This window comes from Caretta caretta, chromosome 8, assembly GCF_965140235.1.
Source record: "Caretta caretta isolate rCarCar2 chromosome 8, rCarCar1.hap1, whole genome shotgun sequence".
In the NCBI taxonomy this organism is placed as follows: domain Eukaryota; kingdom Metazoa; phylum Chordata; order Testudines; family Cheloniidae; genus Caretta; species Caretta caretta.
The window spans coordinates 81755910-81779465 of record NC_134213.1 but is presented as its reverse complement, the minus strand read 5'-3'; the positions used below and the strand labels follow the sequence as shown (position 1 = coordinate 81779465).

The window sequence follows — 23556 nt, the reverse complement described above, 5'->3', positions numbered from 1 at the left end:
AGATCTTGCATTTGCCCAAGCTATATAGTCTTAAATTGGGCAGACATTCTGATGGCATTTTGACATTAATGAGGTTACTGAAGTGAAAAAGTTTAAGGGCCAAAGCTATGGGCAACAGCATGATGTTACAGAATTTCTTTTTTTTTTTTTTAATAATGAAGTTGCAACTAATTACTTAATAAATTGTCCATGATTACTAAAAGACATAGTAATTCCAGTCTTTATCCTTTTTTTTATGTAGTATAGACCAATGATACACCCCCCCCCCTCCAAATCTGGACCCACAAATTAAATTGGAGCCACAAAGTGTTCTTTTATGAAATGTAATAACCTTGAATATACTAAATGTATATATAAATTATTAAATTTACAGTGAAATCTGACTTTTTAGGGTGTTTGTAGAAGATTAAAAATATCTCAATGCTAAAACAAAACTCCTAACAAAAATCCTAACTAGAACTTCAGTTTCGTATAAAGATTTGCTGCCTGTGTCATACATTATTTAACATGCTCACCCTGTTTATATCAGTGACATAAGAGTGCATGCTAGTTTCTCAGAAGAGTACTGTCTTTGCCGCATCACAGCACACTGCTTTGTACTCCCAGACTTGCACATGGTGTTAGCAGATATTTAAAGCACTTCAACCTAACATTTTATAGGTCATGATGAACTGAGCCTATAAAACAAGTTACTGCTATGAAGTTAATGCAGTCTTAGAGTGTAGCATAGACTGAATATGTTACTCAGTACTCTGTGTAATATTTTTAGTTTGCTTGGGAAATATCAAAGAGGGGAATTCTTATCTCATATACATTTGCAGTGTCAAATCTGTTTCATAACACAACTATGGTACAGAATCCTGCACTTCAAATTTACTATCTGCAGTCATATATTTTTTCAAGTTTGTCACTAAAATATGCAGTTATACCTACAATTTTGATTTCGTAATACATACATAGTCTCTAAAAACCTTAAAAGATGAATTAGGGATTAAAAAAAGCATTTCTTTGAACAAATGTAGGGGATATTATAATCTCAGACCTTTGCTAGATGCAACAAGAACCCTGTGTCCCTGCCCAAACTCTCTTAGTTTAAACATCTTGCAATGAGAGACCTTAATATTTATTAAAATCATATAATATCTCATCTGACAAGATATGTACTTTTTCCTTGTGCAAAAGCTTCCATATTAAATTATTGGTGATAGTCTGTGCAATTAAGATCCTTTAACCTTATTGTTCATTATGTCCAATACTTCCAACGTTCTCTTTCTGACTTTTAGCTGAAGGGACAGTGATTTTGAAAATGTATTTAATCTAAGCGTTTTATCAGCACTGTGAAACTATTGGTTCATCATAAATCAAACTGTGTTCCCTAACCCCGGGATTTGTATGAGACTGTGTTTCTGTTTAACAACAAGCCATGTTGGACTCAATTATTTTCTCATTTAAGAGTTCTCTACCAGTTCTCTACCCATCATCTTTCTGATGTTAACTTCATTTCTTATACACGGTGAACTCAACTGTACTATTATGCTTCCAAAGCTGTAGGTGTTTTCTTATCTAAAATGTAGCAGCACAGATAATGCCTTCAGTGTATTATTCTAGTGCCAGCATCACAGATGGGTATGAAAACCGTCATTTACTTTGTATATTTAGCTTTCTTAGATAATTTCACTGCCTTTGTGACAGATATAGCAAAAGGACACCTCCTGGAGTCGCATTTAAAAAAGAGCACTTTGTTAATATGCTGTAGACAGAATACATATGAGTTAGTGTTCAGTTATCATGAATGCCATCAGCAGTGCCTTGTTGCTTTTTTATCAGCCACTTCCTGCTGTCAGCTCAATTCTAATTTCAATAGAAAAGGATTTGCATTAAATGTAATGCAGTATTATACACAGCTAACATGGGGGTTTTAATTGTGCAAACACATGAGACTCCTGCAGTGGTAGGTAGTTTGATACAAGGATTAGATTATGACTATTTCTGTCACAATTAAAGATTAGCTCCAAGTTGATAGAGATGAGCTAGAGAATTTTCTCATGCATTTCTTATGCAGGTGAGCCTGCTTGATTTGGTATGTAAAAATCACAAGACACCCATTTCTGCAAATGTAAAAGCAAACAAACAAAAATCCACCCTACTTCATTGGGTTAAGACTGGGCACACTAGGATTCAGAAAAAACAGTTTAAACAAGTAATTTAATCTGAACTGCAGATCAAAAAAGAGGGGGGGAAAGGTAGCACTATCTTTCTTGAGTTAGAAGAGTGGGAAGATACCTTTGCTGAGGAAGTTCTGTACCTGGAAGCCTTGTGAGCTTTCCAGATGATAATTAGATTCAGACATCATTGTGGATAATGAATAACTGTGCTTTTGTGACAGGCTTTCCTCTCTGAATAAAAGAAAGTACTTGTAGTAAGGACTTTGAGATACATTTTAATGAAAATGACACCACTGTTATGGAGTTGATTAAAGACCCTACAAGAGACAGCACTTCTGTCTCAAGTTTTAAACCATATTGGGACAAGAAATCAGCAAATGAAATCAAGGGGCTCTAATTTTGTTTTTAGTCATCAGCTCAACATATATACCTACACAGTCATAAAACCCAGAGCGAAACGTGAAGAGACGGTTTAAAAAAGGACTATGCTATGTTGATGTCAGATTGCAGTCTAATGAGAACCTTTCAAAAAGTAAAATAAAAGGAAGTGATGAAATTAGTTATCTTGGGGCGTAAGATTTCAACTCTTGCTATGCATTTTGCCTCTGGAGGTCTGTTCAGCTGCACACATGAATCGCTGCCATAACCCTGTGGAATCAGCAGATACCTAGTGATCGCACAGTGCCTTTGTTGATGAAAATCATAACCAAAAAGGGGTTGTTCCCGAGGGCAGGTTTACTGAAAACAATTTATTCTTTTTCACCCAGTAAAACTCATCGTACATGCAGGTTCTTTTGCATTATTACAAATTCTAATCCTCTGAGTGGGTAATTAACGGACCAGAAAAGCCATTTGTGGAAAGGAAGAGCCATAAGGGTGAAAAATATTTCTCCACTGAACGATCTTTAAGGAGTAAATAATTAGAAGAGCGAGAGGTTTGGGATGACCAACCTAAATCTGAGCATAATTAGGAGGAGTACAGTCTGAAAATTGAATCACTTGGTATGTGCAACAATTCTTATATCATAAGACTAATTAAATATTTAAAAGCCAAAATACTTCCACTATTTGAAGAAAAATAACCTGCCACAAAAGGGTCGCTAACTTCGCAGATAATTAGCAAGGGTTATGGGGGGAAGAATATCATAGATTGGCTCCAAGGTTCCTTTGCAAGGTCATATCTTATTATGCTGTATCTTTTATATGTTCTGGTAACAAGTTTCTTGCTAATTTAATCTAACTAGGGCATCCCATCGCGATTTTCCATTTCCCTTGTTAAAAATGTGATCATTTCTCTATGTGCAAACTGCAGTAGGTGAACATTTTTATACATAATTGCTCCTAATTGATACAGGTCAAAATATTTTTTTTAATTATTCAAGAGGAAGTTTTGAAATTATGAACACAATATTGATGTTTAAAGGCCAGTTAGGGTTTTTTTTAATTTTGGAATTATGCTCTTCTCTCCACTGTATAGTGAGACCTGGTGACCCTGTGAATTCAGCCTGGTCTCAGTGGCCTGCTCTGTACATAAATAAGGCTTACTGTCCTACTAAAACTAACCTAAATTTGTGTTGAGTATGCAGTTCTACAAACAAGAATTGTGCTAGATTAATAAGACCCTGAGTGAATCAAACCTAATTTGCACTAAACTGACCCAAATGTCCAGTCAAATTGTAAGAAATTATCAAAGTGCCTGAAGTATCAGAAGTTGTATTAACAAATAACCATTATAACTTTAAAATTGCTTATATTAGTAATTAAGGGGAATTTTGGGGGCAATATTAAGATGCATTAAAGATCTATACAAGTTAACTTGTAGAATAAATCTATGCATACTTTCATAATTCATGGTACAATATATATTACTCAGAGAATCACATTGAAGCGAATAGGAAGCAATCTTAAATTGTAAAACTTTTAACCACATTATGAAAATGGTAAATGCCAGTCCATGGATAAAAAAGAATTACAGGGTGCAGAAGTTAAAATAATTTAATTTAATAATTTAATTAAAATAAAATAATTTTTACTATCATCTGGTGCTTTTTATCTTTGTGTGTTCATTACAGCACTATGCATGAGAGAGAGAAATCGGGGTTAGGTTTTTTCCCTTCCCTCCACTTTTTGTATTTTGTACTATAGTGTTGCATGTTAGAAATTAACATTAGAATGTGATGTGACTGCAGTAGCACCAAATCCTCTTCTGAAACCTGCATAGCTTCCGAAAGACAATGCCTGCACCTAAAACTGTGCCGCTTTTTGTGAGACTCCTGGTAAGCATTAGCCTGAATATCTGCACATCTACACCCAAGTAGAGGTGTTTCTCTAAAAAAACAGCTTACTTGCGCCATTAAGCAGAGGAAAAGAGTTGGAAAAAAAGATGGGGAGAAAAATTATCCAGTACCTGTGGGGAAGGGCAAATGAGGATAATCTGTGTCACTTATTCAAATACTTTGATAATACTTAGCTTACATAGTTAGATAAGCACACCTGTGTGTTATTTACTCCTTTTCAGTGGTGAAGTGGTTTACTTGGGTGCTTTGTACAGGGCGTCTGTTAATCAGGGTCTGCTTATGCTTAGGATTGTCCTTTACGAAACTTACACTGCCATTCTCCCTTTGCTGTGCTCTCACTTGCAACAAATAAACATGTATGTGTTTTTATTTCAGCTCCCCAACCCCAACCAGAAATGCAGCGGAAATCCTATTTAGTACATAGCTGATTTCTTCTTTATGCTGTCACACTTCCCTTTTTTTGTTTGCATGCACAGCTCGAATTCATTGCAAGAATTTAGCCTTCTAAAATAAAGGAGACATGGTCTACTTAAAATCATTCTTCGTCTGAGGACTAGAAACTATTTTATTTTATATTAGATTTATAAGTAATACCTAAAATTATTATACGTAAAAGATATTTTAAAAAAAAGGAATTATTTTATTTTGCGTTCTTTGTATACCTAACTACACTTTGTGTATAGTTAGTTTCACTGTATCTCCTGTATAGAGCATAGCCAGTTAGATCATTATTGTCCCCTGTTTTAGTAGGTCTTTTCCACAGCAAAAAGGGAGAGAGAAGCGTTTTTTAAAAATAGGAAAATGTGTTTGTAAAACCACAAAATTGGCAGAGAAACTAGGGACAAATGTAATACCTGAAAACCCTTTTAACTCATGTTTTAATTGACTTGATATCAAGTTTATGGTGTTCCTATAATATTGGCATTCACGTCAATAAACAGAGCACTAAAAATAGGAACGAATAGTAGCAAGAGTAATCTATTTGATAAATTATCTGTGAGTAATTAAGAATAGTTTAAAGTTTCCCCTTTCTAACATTTGGCTGCTTTGAAATTTGAAAACATGAATACTAAAAAGCAGCTGGGTCAACACGTTAAAAATTGTTAAAAGTGTGAGGTTGAAATCAAGAAAAATGAGGCTTATTTCAGCATACAAATCTAATATGCATCTATCGATATTGAATCAGAGGAGATAATCCTATGAAGGAGATTGTGGGAGATGCACTTTTTCTTGTAATTTAACAAATTTGAATGTTTATCCTTCAAAGCAATTGTTAAATCTTAATGGTTTTAATCCTGAGAGTCCTACAAGATTACAATGTAACAGGCAACAGATATTACTTATGAATTATGACTTCATATTTATGTGACAAATGGGAACGTTACTATGGAACATCTCCTTTTGCCATATTAATTACACAGCATTTAGCTTCCTAATGTTATGTTGACTTAGTAATTAGTAAGACTCAACAAATCATCAATATTATATTTTTCTCAACCCAGTAGTGTCAGAATTGTGGATACTAATCAACGGTCTGAAAAACAAAACAAAAAAAAGGACTAAAAAAATGTATTCTTTCAAAATGTTTTTCATTCAGACTGGCCAAGGCGTGATGTAAATTGTGAGGCCAGCAATGTGAGTCTGCAGACCAATTTCTGGACTACCTTAATAAGAGCCAGAAAGATCTCTAACATTTAAGCAAATTGCTAAGGGCCAGATTCTGTTCTCATATGTGCACACCCATCTCCCATTTTTCTCCTCATTGTTAAAACCAACATCAAAGCAGGTAGATTTCTGGTTTCCCTTTGAGCTGAGTAAAGTGGGTGCTATTTTCCTTTAAAGGAATAATCTTAGGGGTTACTATCTTGCAAACGAAGGAGTCCTATACACAGTAGTAAGAAAATTGCCAGTGAGGCATACTGTACTTTTAAAGGTTTCAGAGTAACAGCCGTGTTAGTCTGTATTCGCAAAAAGAAAAGGAGTACTTGTGGCACCTTAGAGACTAACCAATTTATTTGAGCATGAGCTTTCGTGAGCTACAGCTCACTTCATAAAAAGCCAGGTATGCAGTCACATATCAGTCTGTCAGAGGGTTGTGCTTTGCAGGCAGGGGGAGATGTTCACCCTCTCTGCATGTGTTCACTGTTGTATTATTTCTATTTCTATAGCAACATTGATGTTCCAACAATGACTGCCGCTCACCTCTTCAAACCTGAGCTCAACGGCCAAAGCTAATATTGGTTCTTTAGGGCTTTCTTTCTTGACAATTTCTCCCTACTCTTCGGGATTAGAATAAACTCAGTTTACTAACTGTTTAGGTATCATATAGCATATAGTAAAGTATTAGTCATAGTATGTAGTAAAGTTTATGTATTTTAAAAACTTTGTATCCTAAGAATATAATGTTCTTGCTACTTTATGTACGTGTTGTCTATGTAACTTTGTAAGGCTAAATTAGAAAAAACTAGCAATTAAATAGCGCTTGACATCTCCAGAGATGTTAGGCAGTCCTGAAAAGATTTATCTTCCCCCATAACTTTACTCACCAAGAGTCATCCCAGTGACTGCATATAGAGCCTTGACTGCAATGGGACTACTTCTAGTGTGTAAAATTAATCAGGTGCATAAGTTTTTGCAGGATCAGGGCCTTAATTAATTTCTGTTATCCCCACATCCCTGACGACTCATTTAAATTGATAGCCCCATTTTACACCTGAGAATACTAAAGCAGCGTGAATAAGTGACCTGTTGAAGACACAAAAGCAGTCATCGTGAGAGCTGGGGAATTAGAATTTGGGAGTTGCTGACTTGAGTCATATTCTAGCTGGAATTAGAATTTGGGAGTTACTGATTTAAGTCAGATTCTCAAAGTATTAGTCCATGCCTCTTCCCATGTAAACTACTGCTAATGCTTATATTTGAATTTGAATTTTTTAGATTATATGCTCCAAAACATGGTGTTACATACATGTAATTTACATATTAATATTGGGAAAGTTAGCACACCCATTGCGCACGTGACAATGCAAATCTCACTTGCAGGCCTATCAGGAGTATCTCTAAAGGTAGGCTCTGGGTCTGTAAAAAGAAAAGGAGGACTTGTGGCACCTTAGAGACTAACCAATTTATTTGAGCATGAGCTTTCGTGAGCTACAGCTCACTTCGATGAAGTGAGCTGTAGCTCACGAAAGCTCATGCTCAAATAAATTGGTTAGTCTCTAAAGTGCCACAAGTCCTCCTTTTCTTTTTGCGAATACAGACTAACACGGCTGCTACTCTGAAACCTGGGTCTGTAGTATTTTTTCTATTTAAAAAGATGTTGTTGCAGTGCAGCATGTGGGATATATCTCTGCTATGGCGATAACACATCCATCAATCCCCTCCATTCTTCATTACCTAAGGCGCAAGGGGTGGGGAAATGAGCAGGAGCAGCATGTGAAGCAGCTCGTGCTACAACTCAGTCTGCTTTCATCCCTCAAGTGAATGCAAACAGGCTGCTGTAGGCAATATGCAGGAGCATATTACCATGCAAGATAGAGCCCTATAAAGTATGTAATCAATTTGTTATCAGTGTGAGGCACAAAGAAATCAGATTTTCAGTTTCTAAAACATTATAAAAATAGTTTTATTCTTTTATCTATTTATCATTTAACTGTTTTGTATGTTTGTGTTGTCTGTGCACTGATAATGACTGCTCAGTATTACATATTTTCTTCATGAAAAGTTGTGTTCACAAAAAATATCCACAATTAAGAATACATGGACAAAAATTTTCTGATAACCTGAGAGTTTTGACCTGAACTTTTGTCCTCTTTGACATGCCATTGGTTTTTTTATGGTACATTATTATACTTGTTAGATTATATGCTCAAAACACGCAGCTTTGGAAAGAGAAGTTGATAAATGGGAATTATTACCTATATCTATGTAAGAAACCACTAAAAGGAACCTTATAAATTATATTTAAATATGACCTCCCCCTTATTCAAGCTGTGTGAGCCATCTAATGTTAAAGTCATGCCAGTGTATGACTTTCCAAATTTCAGTACTACTGCAGTTTTCCAGTTCTGCCATGATCTACTGAGCTTTTCATTTTAATGCTGGAGTATTTGTTCAAGTCCGCAGATTTTGCATTTTTAATCTTCCTTAGAACAGTGGTGAATAATGGCCTTTGGCAGGAGATAATGAAATTTTCTTAATTTGTATTTTCAAGCAGAAGCCTCAATTGAAAATGGCATTCTATGGCCTGGAGGCATAGCTCTGGTGCATGTTTCAGGGGAACTGTAATAATAATGCAATGCCATCAGTGACGGAGAATGATAGGACAGGGAAGAAGTAATTTAAGGAAGAAAAAAGAATGTACGAAAGCTTTATTGTAGCATATCTAATGATCTGCTGAAGATTCCCAATGGCTTTTGGAGTATGACAGAAGAAACTAATGTTATCTTGCCAAAACAGAAGCCCCTGCTTAATCAGCAAAATAAGACTATTGATTAAAACACCTCACACAATACATTACACGCGGAATCTCATCTCCATACTTTGCACTTGGTAAAGTATAATAATGAGCATAAGGTAATCAAAAGAAGAGCAGAAGCAATTTGTTGGGAATTGTACAAGTCAAGATTAGAGTTTAAATGCAAACAAATTAGCATGGAAAGTACAGCTGTCTTTAAAGCTGAACACATGAAGGTAACATATAGTACAGGGAGAGATTTGTGGTGGGTAAAATACTTGCTGTAGCCATACTGCCACTTGTTTCATTTACCATTTTCTCTTATTTTCATCTGATCTGTGAAGGGGCCATTCCTACATTTGTACAATTGTCCTCCTGAGGTGAATAGAGTTCAACATTGTTCTGTAACTGTTAATTTAACTCTGTGTTTGATTTCAGATTACCATAAGTGACATCTCTGCATTATGAAAATTAACCTTTTCATTCATAGTAAAAGGATGGAGAAAAGGCATTAGTAGAGTACACAATTACACCTTAACATTATACTCCAGCAGGCTAGTGTACTACTTACGTTTCCTCCTGGAAAATTCTTGCCTTTCTTAACATAACAGGCTAAGTAGTCATTCCTTCAGCACTGCAGTTAATCTCTGCTTAACTAGGGTTTCTAATTTAATTCCTTTTTTTTTACAAATGAATACTAGTTTTTACAAATCAGCTATCACTGCATTTATATAAAGCCTTGCACAAATCAGGTTTATTTGCTTGTAAGTGACAAATTCATTGTTTCATAAGTCTTTGTAAATATTGTGGGTGCCTTAAATGTTACTGTTACGTCTTAATTATTTAGCGTGACAGTCTCTGGAGGCTAAAATTATTTTTTCTTGGTAATTATTAATATTTTATATACATTTTATGTTGAAAATGTAAAAGGGTGTTATTCCTGTTCACTGGAAAAAACCTGAAATATTCAGGAAAGAGTGGGATTCAGGGCCTTTTAAAAGTGTTTTTCTTTTAAATGCTTTTCTCAGCAAACTAGAAAATAATTGAAAAGCACCATCCATAATTCCTGATATAACATCTTACTTATTCTTGTACAACTTAATAAAATGAAATAATAAAATAAAAGTGAACTCCATCTCTATAGGAAGTCAGTGGAAGTTGCAGATGAGTCATGCAGCCTAGGAATCAGACTCTTAAGAATCCATTTTGTTTTTATGACTCCAGCATTTTGTTTTTAAGACTTCAGATGGTCCTTTAATGAGTTGAGTGCGTTTTTTAGGTATTTTTTATAGGAAGTTTTGAGTGGAACAAAATTTTGTCTCCAAATTTCTGAGTTGCAGTAATGATTTTGTTGCTGTTGTCAGATAATGAGGATTGATTTGGAGCTGTAACAAGGATGCATAGTATCTCCCCTCTTTGTTCTCGTGGTGTATTTAACAAAGATAAAAAAGCGGAAACTGCGTACAAAAGTGGCGTTTAGCAGAAATTAGTCTCTGTGCTCAGATGATGCTACACTGAGGGCTTGTCTACACTTGTAGTGCTGCAGCGGTGCAGCTGCGGCACTGAGTGAAGATGCTACATAAGCTGATGGGAGAGCTTCTCCCATTGACGTAGGTACTTCACCTCCTCAAGAGGTGGTAGCTATGTTGAAGGAAGAATCCCTCCTGTCAGCACAACACTGGGGGTTAGGTCTGTATAACTGTGTCACTCAGGAATGTGGAAAATCCATATCAGTTGGTAGTGTAGACTAAGACTCAAACTGTCTAGGCCTGTTAATTTTTAAGGGACCTTCCAATATAAAGTCCCAATGTGTTTTTAAAAATTAAGATTTTGGGATATATAAAAAATCAGAGAATTCACAAATGAGCATCAGAAAACTATGTAAGGGAACTGTAAATGTAGGTGGACACAGAACACTCAAGTAATCCCACATTCCAGAAAACTATACAAATTTAATGACTGGCCTATAGCTAGAACAATTTTAAAATAGATTTGGATAGATGGACCAAGCTGACAATATGCTGGTTAGAAAAGATGACATCGGTTACAATGAATGTACTTCAAGTTAATTATTAATGACATTCCTTCTCTAATGGTGTCTAATACATTTTTACCAATTAGCAGTACCTTTATTTCCATATCTATTTGAGGTTGGAAATCCCCGTGAGCTAGCAGCTTTCAGAATAGGGGTTTCTCTGTCTCAACAGGATGGCAGGTGAAGGAGAAGAGAGCAAGACAGAGAGATTTTGTTGCACAGATTCTATTAGTGTAATAGAATTTGGCTGTGTATCACACACTCAATTTTCATGGCATCTCAAAATGATGAAGTAATAATTAGAGTGGTGACTATGTAAGTTTGGTAATCTGTTTGTTTAATTTTATTTGCTTCTGTCACTTTTGGCAGCGGCACCTAGATCCTTCGATAAATACCCCTTTTATTTTTTTGTATAAATCTAAATAAATAAATGATCAGATCAGCCATTATAGATATAGACATAATTTTATGGAGAGGAGAAATGTTGGCCAAGATACCAGCATTTAACCCTTCCTCTTCTTCAAAAGATACTTGAAGAAGTGGTGGGTAAAAAGAATCACATATTAATGACTTATCATAAGGACAGCACTTTTTTTTTTTTTAAGAGAAAGTGTCCGTCCTAGAGATTGAAGTCTCCATATATCCAATAGCAGGTAGCAAAAGTGCAATCTTCCCATACTGCCTATCTGTATGTCTGCGGAGTACCTTTACTGGCATAGAAGTAGTTGAGTCCAGGGTTTCTCAACTACTTGGGTCACAACCCAAAATTGGGTCGCCACAATGGGCCAAAAGGTTGGATGGGAGGCTGGGGGATCGGGTTGGGTCCTGCTGATGGGAGGATAGGAATGCTCACCTTGCACTCATCCAGAGCTCTTGCAGTTCTAGCTGGGTTCAGCTCCCCATTCCAGGCATTGCAATCTGGTGCACGGAGTCACAGTGCTGACAGGTTTGGACCAGCTGCCTCTCTGTCACGATGATGGGGGGCTGGCCAGGCCATATTTGAGGGAGTGGAGCTGTGATTCTATGTGCCAGGTTGCATGTCAATGACACAAATTTGGCCTGGCCAGTCCCTCATCATAGTTTGGGCTACATTCCTTTTTCGACTTCCCCAATCCCTCACACAAGGCATAGGAGAACAGGAAAGCCCTAATTTGGAGAAATTGTTAAATTTCAGTTTAAACAACTCTCTGACGATTCAGCAGTTTTAACTGTTATTTTAAAATATCCTCATCCGGTCATTCTTTGCAGTGACTTCTCCTACTTCCTATAACCTACAGAGAAATGGCCATGTTTTCACTGGGAAGTTTAGCAATACATCAATTGTTCCTTAAACTTCTATGAGTTTGAAAGTTCATGTTCTTGATCTGTAGTAAACCCTCAAACCAAAATCACAGCTCTCTTTTGGTACAGAAAACAAAGCTTGTCTGAGATGCAGAAACATTCAGTAGCGTGTACATGTCTAAAGAGCAAAGGAATTGGTTCTGGCATAAGCAAAGCCATGTCAGAACTATTCATATTGGTTACTTAGTGCTGTTTTAATTTGCAAATGTCTCACATTGAAACAATGTACCATATTTATTTATTACATGCTTTATTGAGTATCAGTATGGAGCCAGCGGTGTAGTTACCTCAGTCAAAGGGGAGGAGTTAATATTTGGAGTAACATTGACTCCCAGATCTAAGTGTATGAAGCTTGAACTGAAATATTATCTTGACACTTTATTTATGGCTGTTGACTGATCTAATATTAATTATTTCTGTTTCCTTATTGACTGGATTGCCCAAGTATGAAAGGAGTCTGCTCTGCATTACACTGTTTTGGTATAAACTTGCAAACTAAAATCTCATTTTAAATTAATTAGCTTACTTCTTGTCCCCTTTACAGGTGCAACAACCGAACACAGTGTATAGTAGTTACTGGGTCAGACGTGTTTCCTGATCCTTGTCCTGGAACGTACAAATATCTTGAAGTTCAGTATGAATGTGTTCCTTACAGTAAGTATAAACTTTTTTGGTTCTTGTTCACTTCCTCCAGCCTTCACACTTAATGCTGGAGCACTACTACATGCAAAAGAAGCATATGTCTATGGCCTACAGAACCATTATGCATGCAGAGCACTTACAGACTAGGGCCTCCAATTAGCTTCACGAAGTGTGGAAGGAAGCCATAGTGTGATGCTGGCCAAGTGTCTGTCTGTGTTCTTGAGTGTTTGGCTTTTAAGGCTACTGTTTTTCAAGAAACAAACTTGAATTAGCTATTCAGTAGGCCAGATAGAAATTTGTTCTTTTGCCCAACACCAGTTGCTGACAAATTGGTTTGGCTCACAGTTTTCTAAAGAAGGAATTGACTTCAATTTTAATCATTACCAACTTGAAAGGCTACCTGCCGTGTGGTTACCTTGGGTGTATGACAGAACCCACTACAGAGGTATTGGAGGCAAGTGTCTCAGTTATTATTAAATTTTGCAAGAAAGCTTTGTGCTTTCAGGTTAAGTTGCACATTCACAAGTGCACATGAATTCAAAATTAATAATTTATTAATAAATTGAAAAAATATCTCTTAGTAACACATAGGAAAAATAAATAGACATTCATCTTTAACATAAATGAAAGAATTTGTTTTGTGACTGGAAATAATCTTTCAAAAATAATATTTTAAAATTTAATACCAAGAATGAAAAATCAGTAGTCCGTGGCACTACAGCAGTTTTGCACAATGTTCTTTCTAATGCCAGAATTCAGGAGTATTTACATTTATAATTAAAATTGTGGGTTTTTTTAACTGAAGAGTGTTTCAGTTTTTAAAAGTTATGCTGATTCAACACTTTCACCTGTTTTCATTTCTTCTTAAGATCACTCTTTGGAGTGACTTCTCCCTCTTCCTTTAATCCAGCAGAGAAATGGCCATGCTTGCAGTGTGAAGTTTAGCAATACAGTGATTGTTTCATAAATTCCAACAGTTTTTAAGGTTAATGTTCTTGATCTCAAACCAAAACCGAAACTTTCATTTGGACAAAAAACAAAGCTTGTTTCAGATACAAAACACTCTCAAGTAGCAGAAAACACACATCAGAAACAAAAGGGAATGAGTTCTGGCATAAGTAAAGCCATGCCAAAACTGTCCATATTGGTTTTTGCACATTGTTTTGAAATGCAAACTTCTTAAACCAAAACAGTGCTCTATATTGCTTCACTACTTTAGCTTTATTCAGCATCCGTTAAAGGCCAAACACAGATCACCTCTTGTTTTCATCCCTGCTGTGTATTTTTGTGGTGTTGTGATATGGATGCTTTATGATCTTTTTCTATACCCTTTGTAGGTTGGACGCCTACTTTATACACTGCTCATTGGTACCTTTCCTCCCATGTGTAATATTGGTGACTCGTTGTAACCTTTTTTCTTGTCCCACTTTTGATGAGTTACGTTTTGTCCCAATCTAACCAATATTATTTTGTTTAATTAAAGCCATTTTTACTTCAGCACAATTTCTGTTCCCAAATTCCTAGAAAAAGGGCAGTGCATCTTATTCCAAAGCATGAGGTCAATCAAATGCCAAAAGGTTATTTTTTCCGTGGAGCCAGTTCCAGTAGGCCAATCTAGAGAGAAAAGTATTATGCAAATATTATCAAACTTTAAAACAATTTTCTATGCTGTTTTAGGGAGACATGTGTGGATATATTCTACTGATTGGGTATTCCTATCTACAGGGACTTTTCTTTTTCAGTTATCAGAAGTATAGTGCCACAACGCAGCCTACGCTGAACTCTAACTTGTAGCCGTTCTATTCCTTAAAATGTTTGCTTTGTTTAATTCCATTGACGCCCCTTGTGAATTATTCTGTTATTATTAATTATCCTGGACTCTGGAGATAGATGGATAGATATCCTCCCCCCCCCCCCCCCCCAAGTGAAGATTAGGAAGTTGTAACTGCAGCTTGCATAGTGGTGACCACCAGGAGTAGTTACAACATTGTCACAGGAATTATCCTATTGGCAACCCCCAGAAGATTTGATGAATCAGTCCGGATAAGCTTTACCATTCAAAGGCTTACCCTAACCTTGTGATGTTTCACTATCCCTTCCCTTTTTTTCTCTTCCCTCTGATTACTTCCCGACATCTATCCCTATATTTCCAAAACTACTTCTCTCTGATGCCCAACAAAAATGCATTTATCAGTTCTAGTGTTCTCTCCCTTCTGGGCTGGGTCTGACTGCTCTATTTGAATCTTCAGTGCTCTGAGCCCTTTGTGGCACTTAAGAACACAGTGCTGGCATGTAGAATACCTGAAATCCCAAGGTTTGCAAATTTCAGTTGGCCCAACGTAAGAGTTCGACTCATGTTAGATCCCTTAGGAAGGATTTCAAAAAGGTCGTCTAGGCCTTTTGGAGCTCTAGGTGAGGGAAGAGATTACTGATCCCTACATTTTCAAACCTAAAAACAAAAAAGTTCTTGTTCCTGTTCTTATTTTTCTGAACTGGTCTCTTTTTCCTATCCCTTCACCCCCAAATCTTTAATTATCACAAGATTTTGTTTTTAAAAAAAACCTATGAAATCTCATGGTCACTTCCATTCTGTCCATGAGAGAGAGTAAACATGGTTGAGAGTGAGATTTTGTGGTAAAAGATATAGCTCTCTCACACATTGAATTTAATGTCTCACCCTTGGATAGTGTGTAGCATACTAGCTTTTCCACGTCTTGCTGGTCTCCATAAATACATAGCTACCTTGCTGACCATGCGTATTGCTACAGCTCCCTGGGTTCTATGTTCATGGTCCTCATAACGAAATCCTTTATGAGAAGCTTCTTTTGTTTGCCTCTCAAAATTCATATCTATTGCTGATATTTTTCTAATCCTCTTCAATAAAAATGATCTTTTGGGATGCTCGGGTGAATCTCCATTAAAAATGGAATTCTAAACAAATCTGATATGCATTGCTTTGTCCTAAAATTAGAATGTTATTGATTGAATTACAGAGAAATTGAGAGTGCCCTACTTGACATTTCTCTCAATTATGCTGAACAATATATGTTGATACTTTGATTGAATAACAGAAGTCAGCTCTTGTAGGATTAATAAGCACATCAGAAGCACTACTTCCTACATCTATGCATGAAATTTTATTTTAAGTCTTATTTGGACTCAGGAATTCAATGGAAGACATTTTAAAAGTGTTTTATTGCTCTCTCTATTGATTGGACTTTGAAGCATTTGTTTACTTCAGTAAGCCCATCTGTCCCTGAAAAGCGTACAGCTGTACACAAATGTACTCAGAACAGACATGCCATTAATGATTTTTGTTATCCGTGTCTTTTCACAACTGCCCTACTCTTACTAATTCTAAGCAGGTACAATATTGCTCTTTGCTGAGAAATAAGCTCATGCATCATAGTTCACAGATGGAATCATCTGAATGTCACTATCAGAATTGTGGCAACCTAAAAATTCTGTTCTGTTTACTTTTATAAGTCCATAACCACAAATAGCAGGAAAATAAGTATGTTATCTGAAGATGTATAAATGAGCAAGGCTAGGAAAAATACCATTCATTTCAAAAACGGTAACCAAAAAAAGGTTTCTAAATTGTCCCCTGAAGAAATATTAGATCGGTTTGGTCAGTGCTGTTCTCACACAATAGCACAGGTAATGTTGTTAAATGAAACCAAAAATCCACAATCTTCTGTGGAAGAAAGAAATACATTTCCTAGATAATACCATAATACTGTAGTTTTCATACGCTTCTTTGGTATCAACAAATACTGTTACAAAGGAGTTGTACAACTGGCATTGTCCAGGTCATTTATTGAAACTGAAGGAACGTACTTCAAAATTCCCACTGACAGAGTGAACTGTTTTTTGTGGCTAGTAGTTATTGGGACTTTGGTTGTAACACCCTTCATGTAACTACATAATCTATTCCTTTAAACGTCTTTGGGAAAGAATTGCTTCAGTAATATAACAATTCTGCTAATCAGGTTTGTTTTATGAAGCACTTTCCTTTCATGACAGGTTTCAGAGAAGCAGTCGTGTTAGTCTGTATTTGCAAAAAGAAAAGGAGTACTTGTGGCACCTTAGAGACTATAGCTCATGAAAGCTTATGCTCAAATAAATTTGTTAGTTTCTGAGGTGCCACAGGTACTCCTTTTCTTTTTCCTTTAATGGTGTGTGTGGTGGTGGAGATGGTATTTGTTTTCAGTGCTTGCCATGATTGTCTTTACATACTAGCTTGCTGATTCGGGCTTAGTCGATGATGCTGAAGAATGCCTGAATGAGCTAAATGTTAATTTTTTTCTTCTCCTTTCTTCTTGCTTACTGTGCTTTTGCTTCTTTCTTCTAGATATTTTCGCTTGTTCCTTTTACTCTGATTTTGCAGTTCTAGACTGAGAAGTTACAGTATTCTGAAAATTAACATTCAAGGGGGAGGGGGAAACCCCAAGGAAAACTAAAGGCAATGAACCACTTCACTTACAAGAAAGGAAAACAGAACACTGAGCAGGGGGATTATAAGCACACGCCCACACATGCGCTCACACATACCCCTACCTGTGTATAATATATATTAATATTTCATTTAAAAAAACCAACTTGATAGGAATATACATTGTGTTTGGGAAGGGTACGTATATCATGCATTAGTGAAGTAATTCATTATTTATTCAGGTTCACTAAGTGAAACTACATGCCAACATATTGGTGTTGCCTCCTTAAACGACTAAAATGATTGATCCATGTTCACTTATGTAACTTTAGAATCTTTCTCCTGCTAGGTTTTCCTGTTGTCTATTTCTCTTTATCCAATATAGTGCAGTTCTTATTCTCCCTATATTTAGCGTCTGTTACTAATTTAATCTTAGATTAATAGTCAATTTATGTTAATCTTCTTTCTTTTTTCCTTGCACTTTTTTATTTTCCTTCCGATGCTTAAAATAGAAGTGGAGCAAAAAGGTAAATAACGTATACAGTCCAAACCCCAGCTCCTTGTTATGTGCCTTATGGATGTTAACCTCCTCCCTTTCCCTACCCACAACACTCTGATATTATGATAATCAGCAGGATCTCATAAGTACACCTCATAAAGAAGTCGACTGTTTGCAGTAAAGAGACTTGGTTGCTTAAAGTAGGTGGTGGGATATAGTGTCTGAAAAACTTGGGGCTGGAGGGGAGAGTCCCGTGCTTTCTCTCTTTCCCTCTCTTTCTCTCATCCTTGGGTACTTTCCTGTTAATCAAATGTCATCTTGCCTGGCTTCCAGAACCCTCTCCATAGCATGCCTTGGTTACAGGGTTTCCTGGTCTATTTCATTCATTGCTTTGGTTGTGTTTTGTTTTCTCTGCTCCTAATTGCTTTCTCTATATACCTGACGATTTGTTTTGTTTCTTTATTTTTAATCGAGGCACCTCCTTTTTCAGCCTCACCACTTCTTAAAGTTCTAAACAATTTGATGTGATTTTTTTACTGAAATGACCTACCGCAGTACTACACACCAGTTAAAAGCTCTGGAGCCTAAATGCTGTATTCACTAAAGTCTAAGATTAAAATGCAAGATTAGCTCTACATTTTTAGATGTACATGTGTGTGATTGAGCCTTGGTCTGTACTAGTGAAAACAGTTCCCATCCACTTTACATACTGGTACAATAAGAACATGGTAACTTTAAGAAAAGTGGATGATAAAGAGTGATAATTGTAATTATTATAAAATTAAATGACTCTTTTCTTCCTGACTCAGTCATTATGACTTACCTAGTCTTTTTAGGTGCATGAATGTTTTAATTTGACATAATTCTTGTCTTACTTCTCTCTGTGACTGTTAGTTTTTGTTTGCCCGGGGACGTTGAAAGCAATTGTGGACTCACCGTCTTTATATGAAGCTGAACAAAAGGCAGGTGCTTGGTGCAAAGATCCTCTCCAGGCTGCAGATAAAATATACTTCATGCCATGGACTCCATATCGCACTGATACTTTGATAGAATACGCTTCTTTAGAGGACTTCCAAAATGGACGCCAACAGACAACTTACAAACTTCCAAATCGAGTGGACGGCACTGGATTTGTGGTGTATGATGGTGCTGTATTTTTTAACAAAGAAAGAACCAGGAACATTGTAAAGTTTGATTTGAGGACTAGAATTAAGAGTGGAGAGGCCATTATCAATTATGCTAACTACCATGACACTTCTCCATACAGATGGGGAGGAAAGACTGATATTGATTTAGCAGTTGATGAAAATGGCTTATGGGTAATTTATGCTACGGAACAAAACAACGGAATGATAGTTATTAGCCAGTTGAATCCATACACTCTTCGCTTTGAAGCAACATGGGAAACCACATATGACAAACGGGCAGCATCCAATGCTTTTATGATATGTGGAGTCCTCTATGTAGTCCGATCAGTGTATCAAGACAACGAAAGTGAAACTGGCAAGAATGCAATTGATTACATTTACAACACCAGGTTAAGCAGAGGAGAAAATGTAGAAGTTCCCTTCCCCAACCAGTACCAGTACATTGCAGCAGTGGATTACAACCCAAGAGATAACCATCTGTATGTGTGGAACAACAACTTCATTCTACGATACTCTCTAGAGTTTGGCCCACCTGACCCTGCCCAAGGTAAGCATTTGCTTTTACTTCAGCAATCCACTTGTATCATCATTGATATAACATATATTTGGACATTTTTGTTTATAGACCTTGATTTTGGCTGAAGGGCAAGGAGGATTTCTTAGGTACTAGTACCCATGGCAATGTTACTTTTTGTTGGTATGACACACATTGAAGTGCCTACTTTAAAGTTCTAAAACACCGGATAGTTATTTTATTAGGAATAAATGCTTGTATTTGTGTCACCTGTACTAGAGGAGATCTGTTGAAATAAGACTAATTTCATTCATTTTGAGCCAGAAACCTGTTAGCTTTTGTGCTCTGCTTCCCGACTTTAAATTGATTAAAATGTATCTACAGACCTTTTAACTTCTTGGCACCAGCAGGTGAAAGAGATGTGTGCCAGGAGGTTTTGGGGGGACTGAAGGGGTTAATGTGCAATACCAGGTATAAATGTTCTGAAGTTTTTCCATCCTTCTTGCACTGTCTCCAGTATCTGCTTAGACAAGATTATCCTACATCTTTCTAGCACATTATAACATTGTGGAATTACACATTAGTCTTCCAGGTAAGTCTGTAACAATTGCAGTCAATCTGAAATAAGCACAACTATCTGCATCAGCTCTCTTAAAAAAAAGGGGGGGGGGCCTTTTGGGACACAGATCTCAAAAGAAATTACTTCAACAACTATGAACCACAAGTTAACACCAAGAGGTAGAGTAAATTCATGAAGAACTACTCTGTGGAACATTTTGGGAAGGGGGATACAGGGAGAGAGAAAAATTTTGACAAGCTTCTTTATCGTTGAAGGCAAATGTTTCACTTCTCATGTCATTAATGTGTACATTTAGTAACTTTTTTTTCCACTTCAGAAAGTCTTATAGTAAGGTCTTGTCTACTATGCACAAAAGTTGTACCACTTCAGCTATATAGTATAGTCAAAGTGGTACTACCCCCACTACTGTGAATACAGTTATATTGGTAAAAAGTCCTTTTTACCAGTCTAGCTATTCCTAGTACAGGAAGGAGAACAAGCTATACTGGTATAAGGTACCTTCGTACTGGTATTAATGCGTCCACACTAACTGTTGTACAGGTATAACTATTTTGATGAAAAAAATCCCACCCCCTAACTGACATACCTGTAATTATACTGGTACAAAAACTGTATGTAGCCCAGCCACCTTAGATTGTTTTTGGAATGTTGTTTTATGTTGTAACTGGATGCTGAGGAATGTTTGACGATGATGGGGTCAATTGGAAAGCAGATGCTGGTTCTAAGGATTTTATGGGACTGGGGCAACTGCCCTAGGGTTTGGTTCACTGTTGGAGCTCTAGTCAAACAGCAGGTGAGTGAAGCAAGAGTTTGAAAGGGAGTAAAAAGCTTTTTGAGCTCTTTGCTAATACTACTCTTCCCTTCCTTATATAGAATAGAGTGTTAGCCACAGAGTTTTCACTGTTCATCCATGAAGGTATCTTTAGAAAATGTTGGGGTTGGTTTGAGAGTCTGTGTGTAATTATACTGTTACAGTTTTCAGCTCAGTGGAAGACGGTGAGTGTATATTGATTTTTAATTTTGTTTTACTACAGACACACAAATAGATCTATGTACTTGTTTCTCTTAGCGATTGGATGAAGAAGTGGGACTGAGTGGACTTGTTGGCTCTAACGTTTTACATTGTTATGTGTTTGAATGCAGTTATGTAACAAAAAAAAAATCTACATTTGTAAGTTGCACTTTCATGATAAAGAGATGGCACTACAGTACTTGTCTGAGGTGAAGAGAAAAATACTATTTCTTTTGTTTATCATTTTTACAGTGCAAGTATTTGTAATAAAAATAATACAAAGTGATCAGTGTACACTTTGTATTCTGTGTTGTAATTGAAATTGATATATTTGAAAATTCAGAAAAACATCCAAAATACATTTAATACATTTCAATTGGTATTCTATTGTTTAACAGTGTGATTAAAACTGCGATTAATTGTGATTGATTTTTTTAATTGGGATTAATTTTTTTTAGTTAAATGCATGAGTTAACTGCGATTAATTGACATCCCTAATATATATAATCACATACACACACATATATATAAGAACTAAAAATAAATTTTACCATAAATCTCCTTCAGTCTAAAGGTATGTCTATACTGCAGCTGAGATTATTCTTCCCAGATTGGGTAGATGGATTTGTGCTAGCGAACAGGCTAAAAATAGCAGTGTAGGCAGGGATAGCCTGGGCAGCGGCTCAGTCTAGCCACTTGAGTGTGTACCCAGGGGGTCAGAGCAGTTTTGTACGCAGCTGCTGGTCAGGCAACCCCTGACTACAGTATGTATTTTTAGCTAGCTCGAGCTGAACTAGCACGAGTCAGTCTATCTGTGCTGGGAAGCACACTCTGAGCTTCAGTGTAAACATACCCTAAGCCAGCTCCCCATAGTAAAAGAAAGAGCGCATTGAAGAGGGACAGAAGCTGCCTAGTATGAATGCCCTTTAAATAAACAAATAATAAGTCATAGAGGGATTAGGAAGAAACCCTTAAAGCTAATATTTTTTTGTATTAAATGCTCAGATCACTTCAGTGTCAGCATAATATTCATTTAAACTGTATAAATTGACCATCAGTTTTCTTATTACAATGTGATTTTGATGTCTGCATGTGTAAGCTACTTATTGGTAGGCTGGAGGCTGGAGATCAAATTTTGAAATTATTAGGTTGACTAGAGGGGTTTTTTGTTTTTGTTTTTTGTTTTTTAGTAGTTGCACAAGATCATTTATAACAACTGTCAATGCACACTTTATATGTGGAGCTCATTCCCAGAGGGTGGTGTGATGGCCAAAAGAATTAGGTAAGTTCAGGGAGGATAGGTCCAGCAGTGGTTATTAGCCAAGATAGTCAGGGACCTAACTCCATGCTCTCTGGGTGCCCCTAAGCCTCAGACTGCCAGAAGCTGGGACTGGATATTGGGATGGATCAATTGATAATTGCCCTGTTCTGTTCATTCCATTCCCTCTGAAGCATCTGGCAGTGGCCACTGTCAGAAGACAGGATACTGGGCTAGATGGACTATTGGTCTGACTCAGTATGGCCATTCTTATGTTCTTAACTGTCTGTTCATAAAGTTGGGTGTTGTTTCTACATCTTTTAACCATAGCACCTTGTTTTTTTGCTGCCTTGTCCTAAAATACCCTATTATCAAGCATTTAATGATGTCTTAGAGTTAGTGCCGCAAAAGCAGACATCCTGGTTTTGACTTCTTCTGTTGGAATGGTTAATTTGGAGCCCTTATGGAAAATTTAGCAATCTGTGTCACTTCTCTTTTGAGTGGGAACAGTAATGACTCTCTCTGATCCCTCTGTCACCTGTCTGTCTGCTGTCTTGACTCTGTCAGTGCTTGGCTACACCATAACTTCCAAATGCTGAGTGTTTCAAAGACTGAAGTCCTCCTGGGTAAAAAGACTTCTTTGTCATATCTGACTCTCACTCCTGAAGTCAGACATTCGCATTACTCCCAAGACCAAAAATCTTGGACTCACTCTTGACCTCAGACCTGTGTTTTCCTTCTTCAGATGTCTCCCTTATGTTTAATTCTGCCTATTGCAATCTCTAGAATATTGCCAGTATTTGATCTTACTTTGACCCTGCCTTTGCTGAAACCCTTATCCATGCCGTAATCACAATCTCTGCTTTTGCAATTGCCTATTTTACAATATTCCTCAATCCTTCAGGGAATTCAGAATGTTGTGACCAAAGTACTCTCTTGCACCAAGAAACAGACCCATATCACATTGGCCTTTTCTCTCCTTCACAGCTCATTCCCTTGACTTCATCCTTTGTATGTTGTTTTTCCCCTCTCTGCACTTATGGGAATTACTGTACATAGTTCTGTAAAGTGTTCTCTATGCTAACACTCTCTCCACAGCACTTTGAATACTTTGTATGATGGACACCACATAAAAACTGTGCAGGAATGTGGTTTCTTGGGTTAAGTGAAAAGA

At 36.7% G+C, this 23556-nt stretch overlaps 1 protein-coding gene across 24 annotated transcripts in view; it reads left to right on the top strand.

The window, feature by feature from the left end:
* The window catches only part of ADGRL2 (adhesion G protein-coupled receptor L2), a 492078-nt gene that overhangs the window by 408942 nt on the left and 59580 nt on the right, over nt 1-23556 (top strand). For all 24 annotated transcript variants that reach the window (XM_048860984.2, XM_075131687.1, XM_075131690.1 and 21 more), the window contains 2 exons: nt 12839-12948; nt 18765-19565. In XM_048860984.2, the coding sequence (XP_048716941.1) occupies nt 12839-12948; nt 18765-19565 (911 nt within the window). The remainder of the gene's footprint in view (nt 1-12838; nt 12949-18764; nt 19566-23556) is intronic.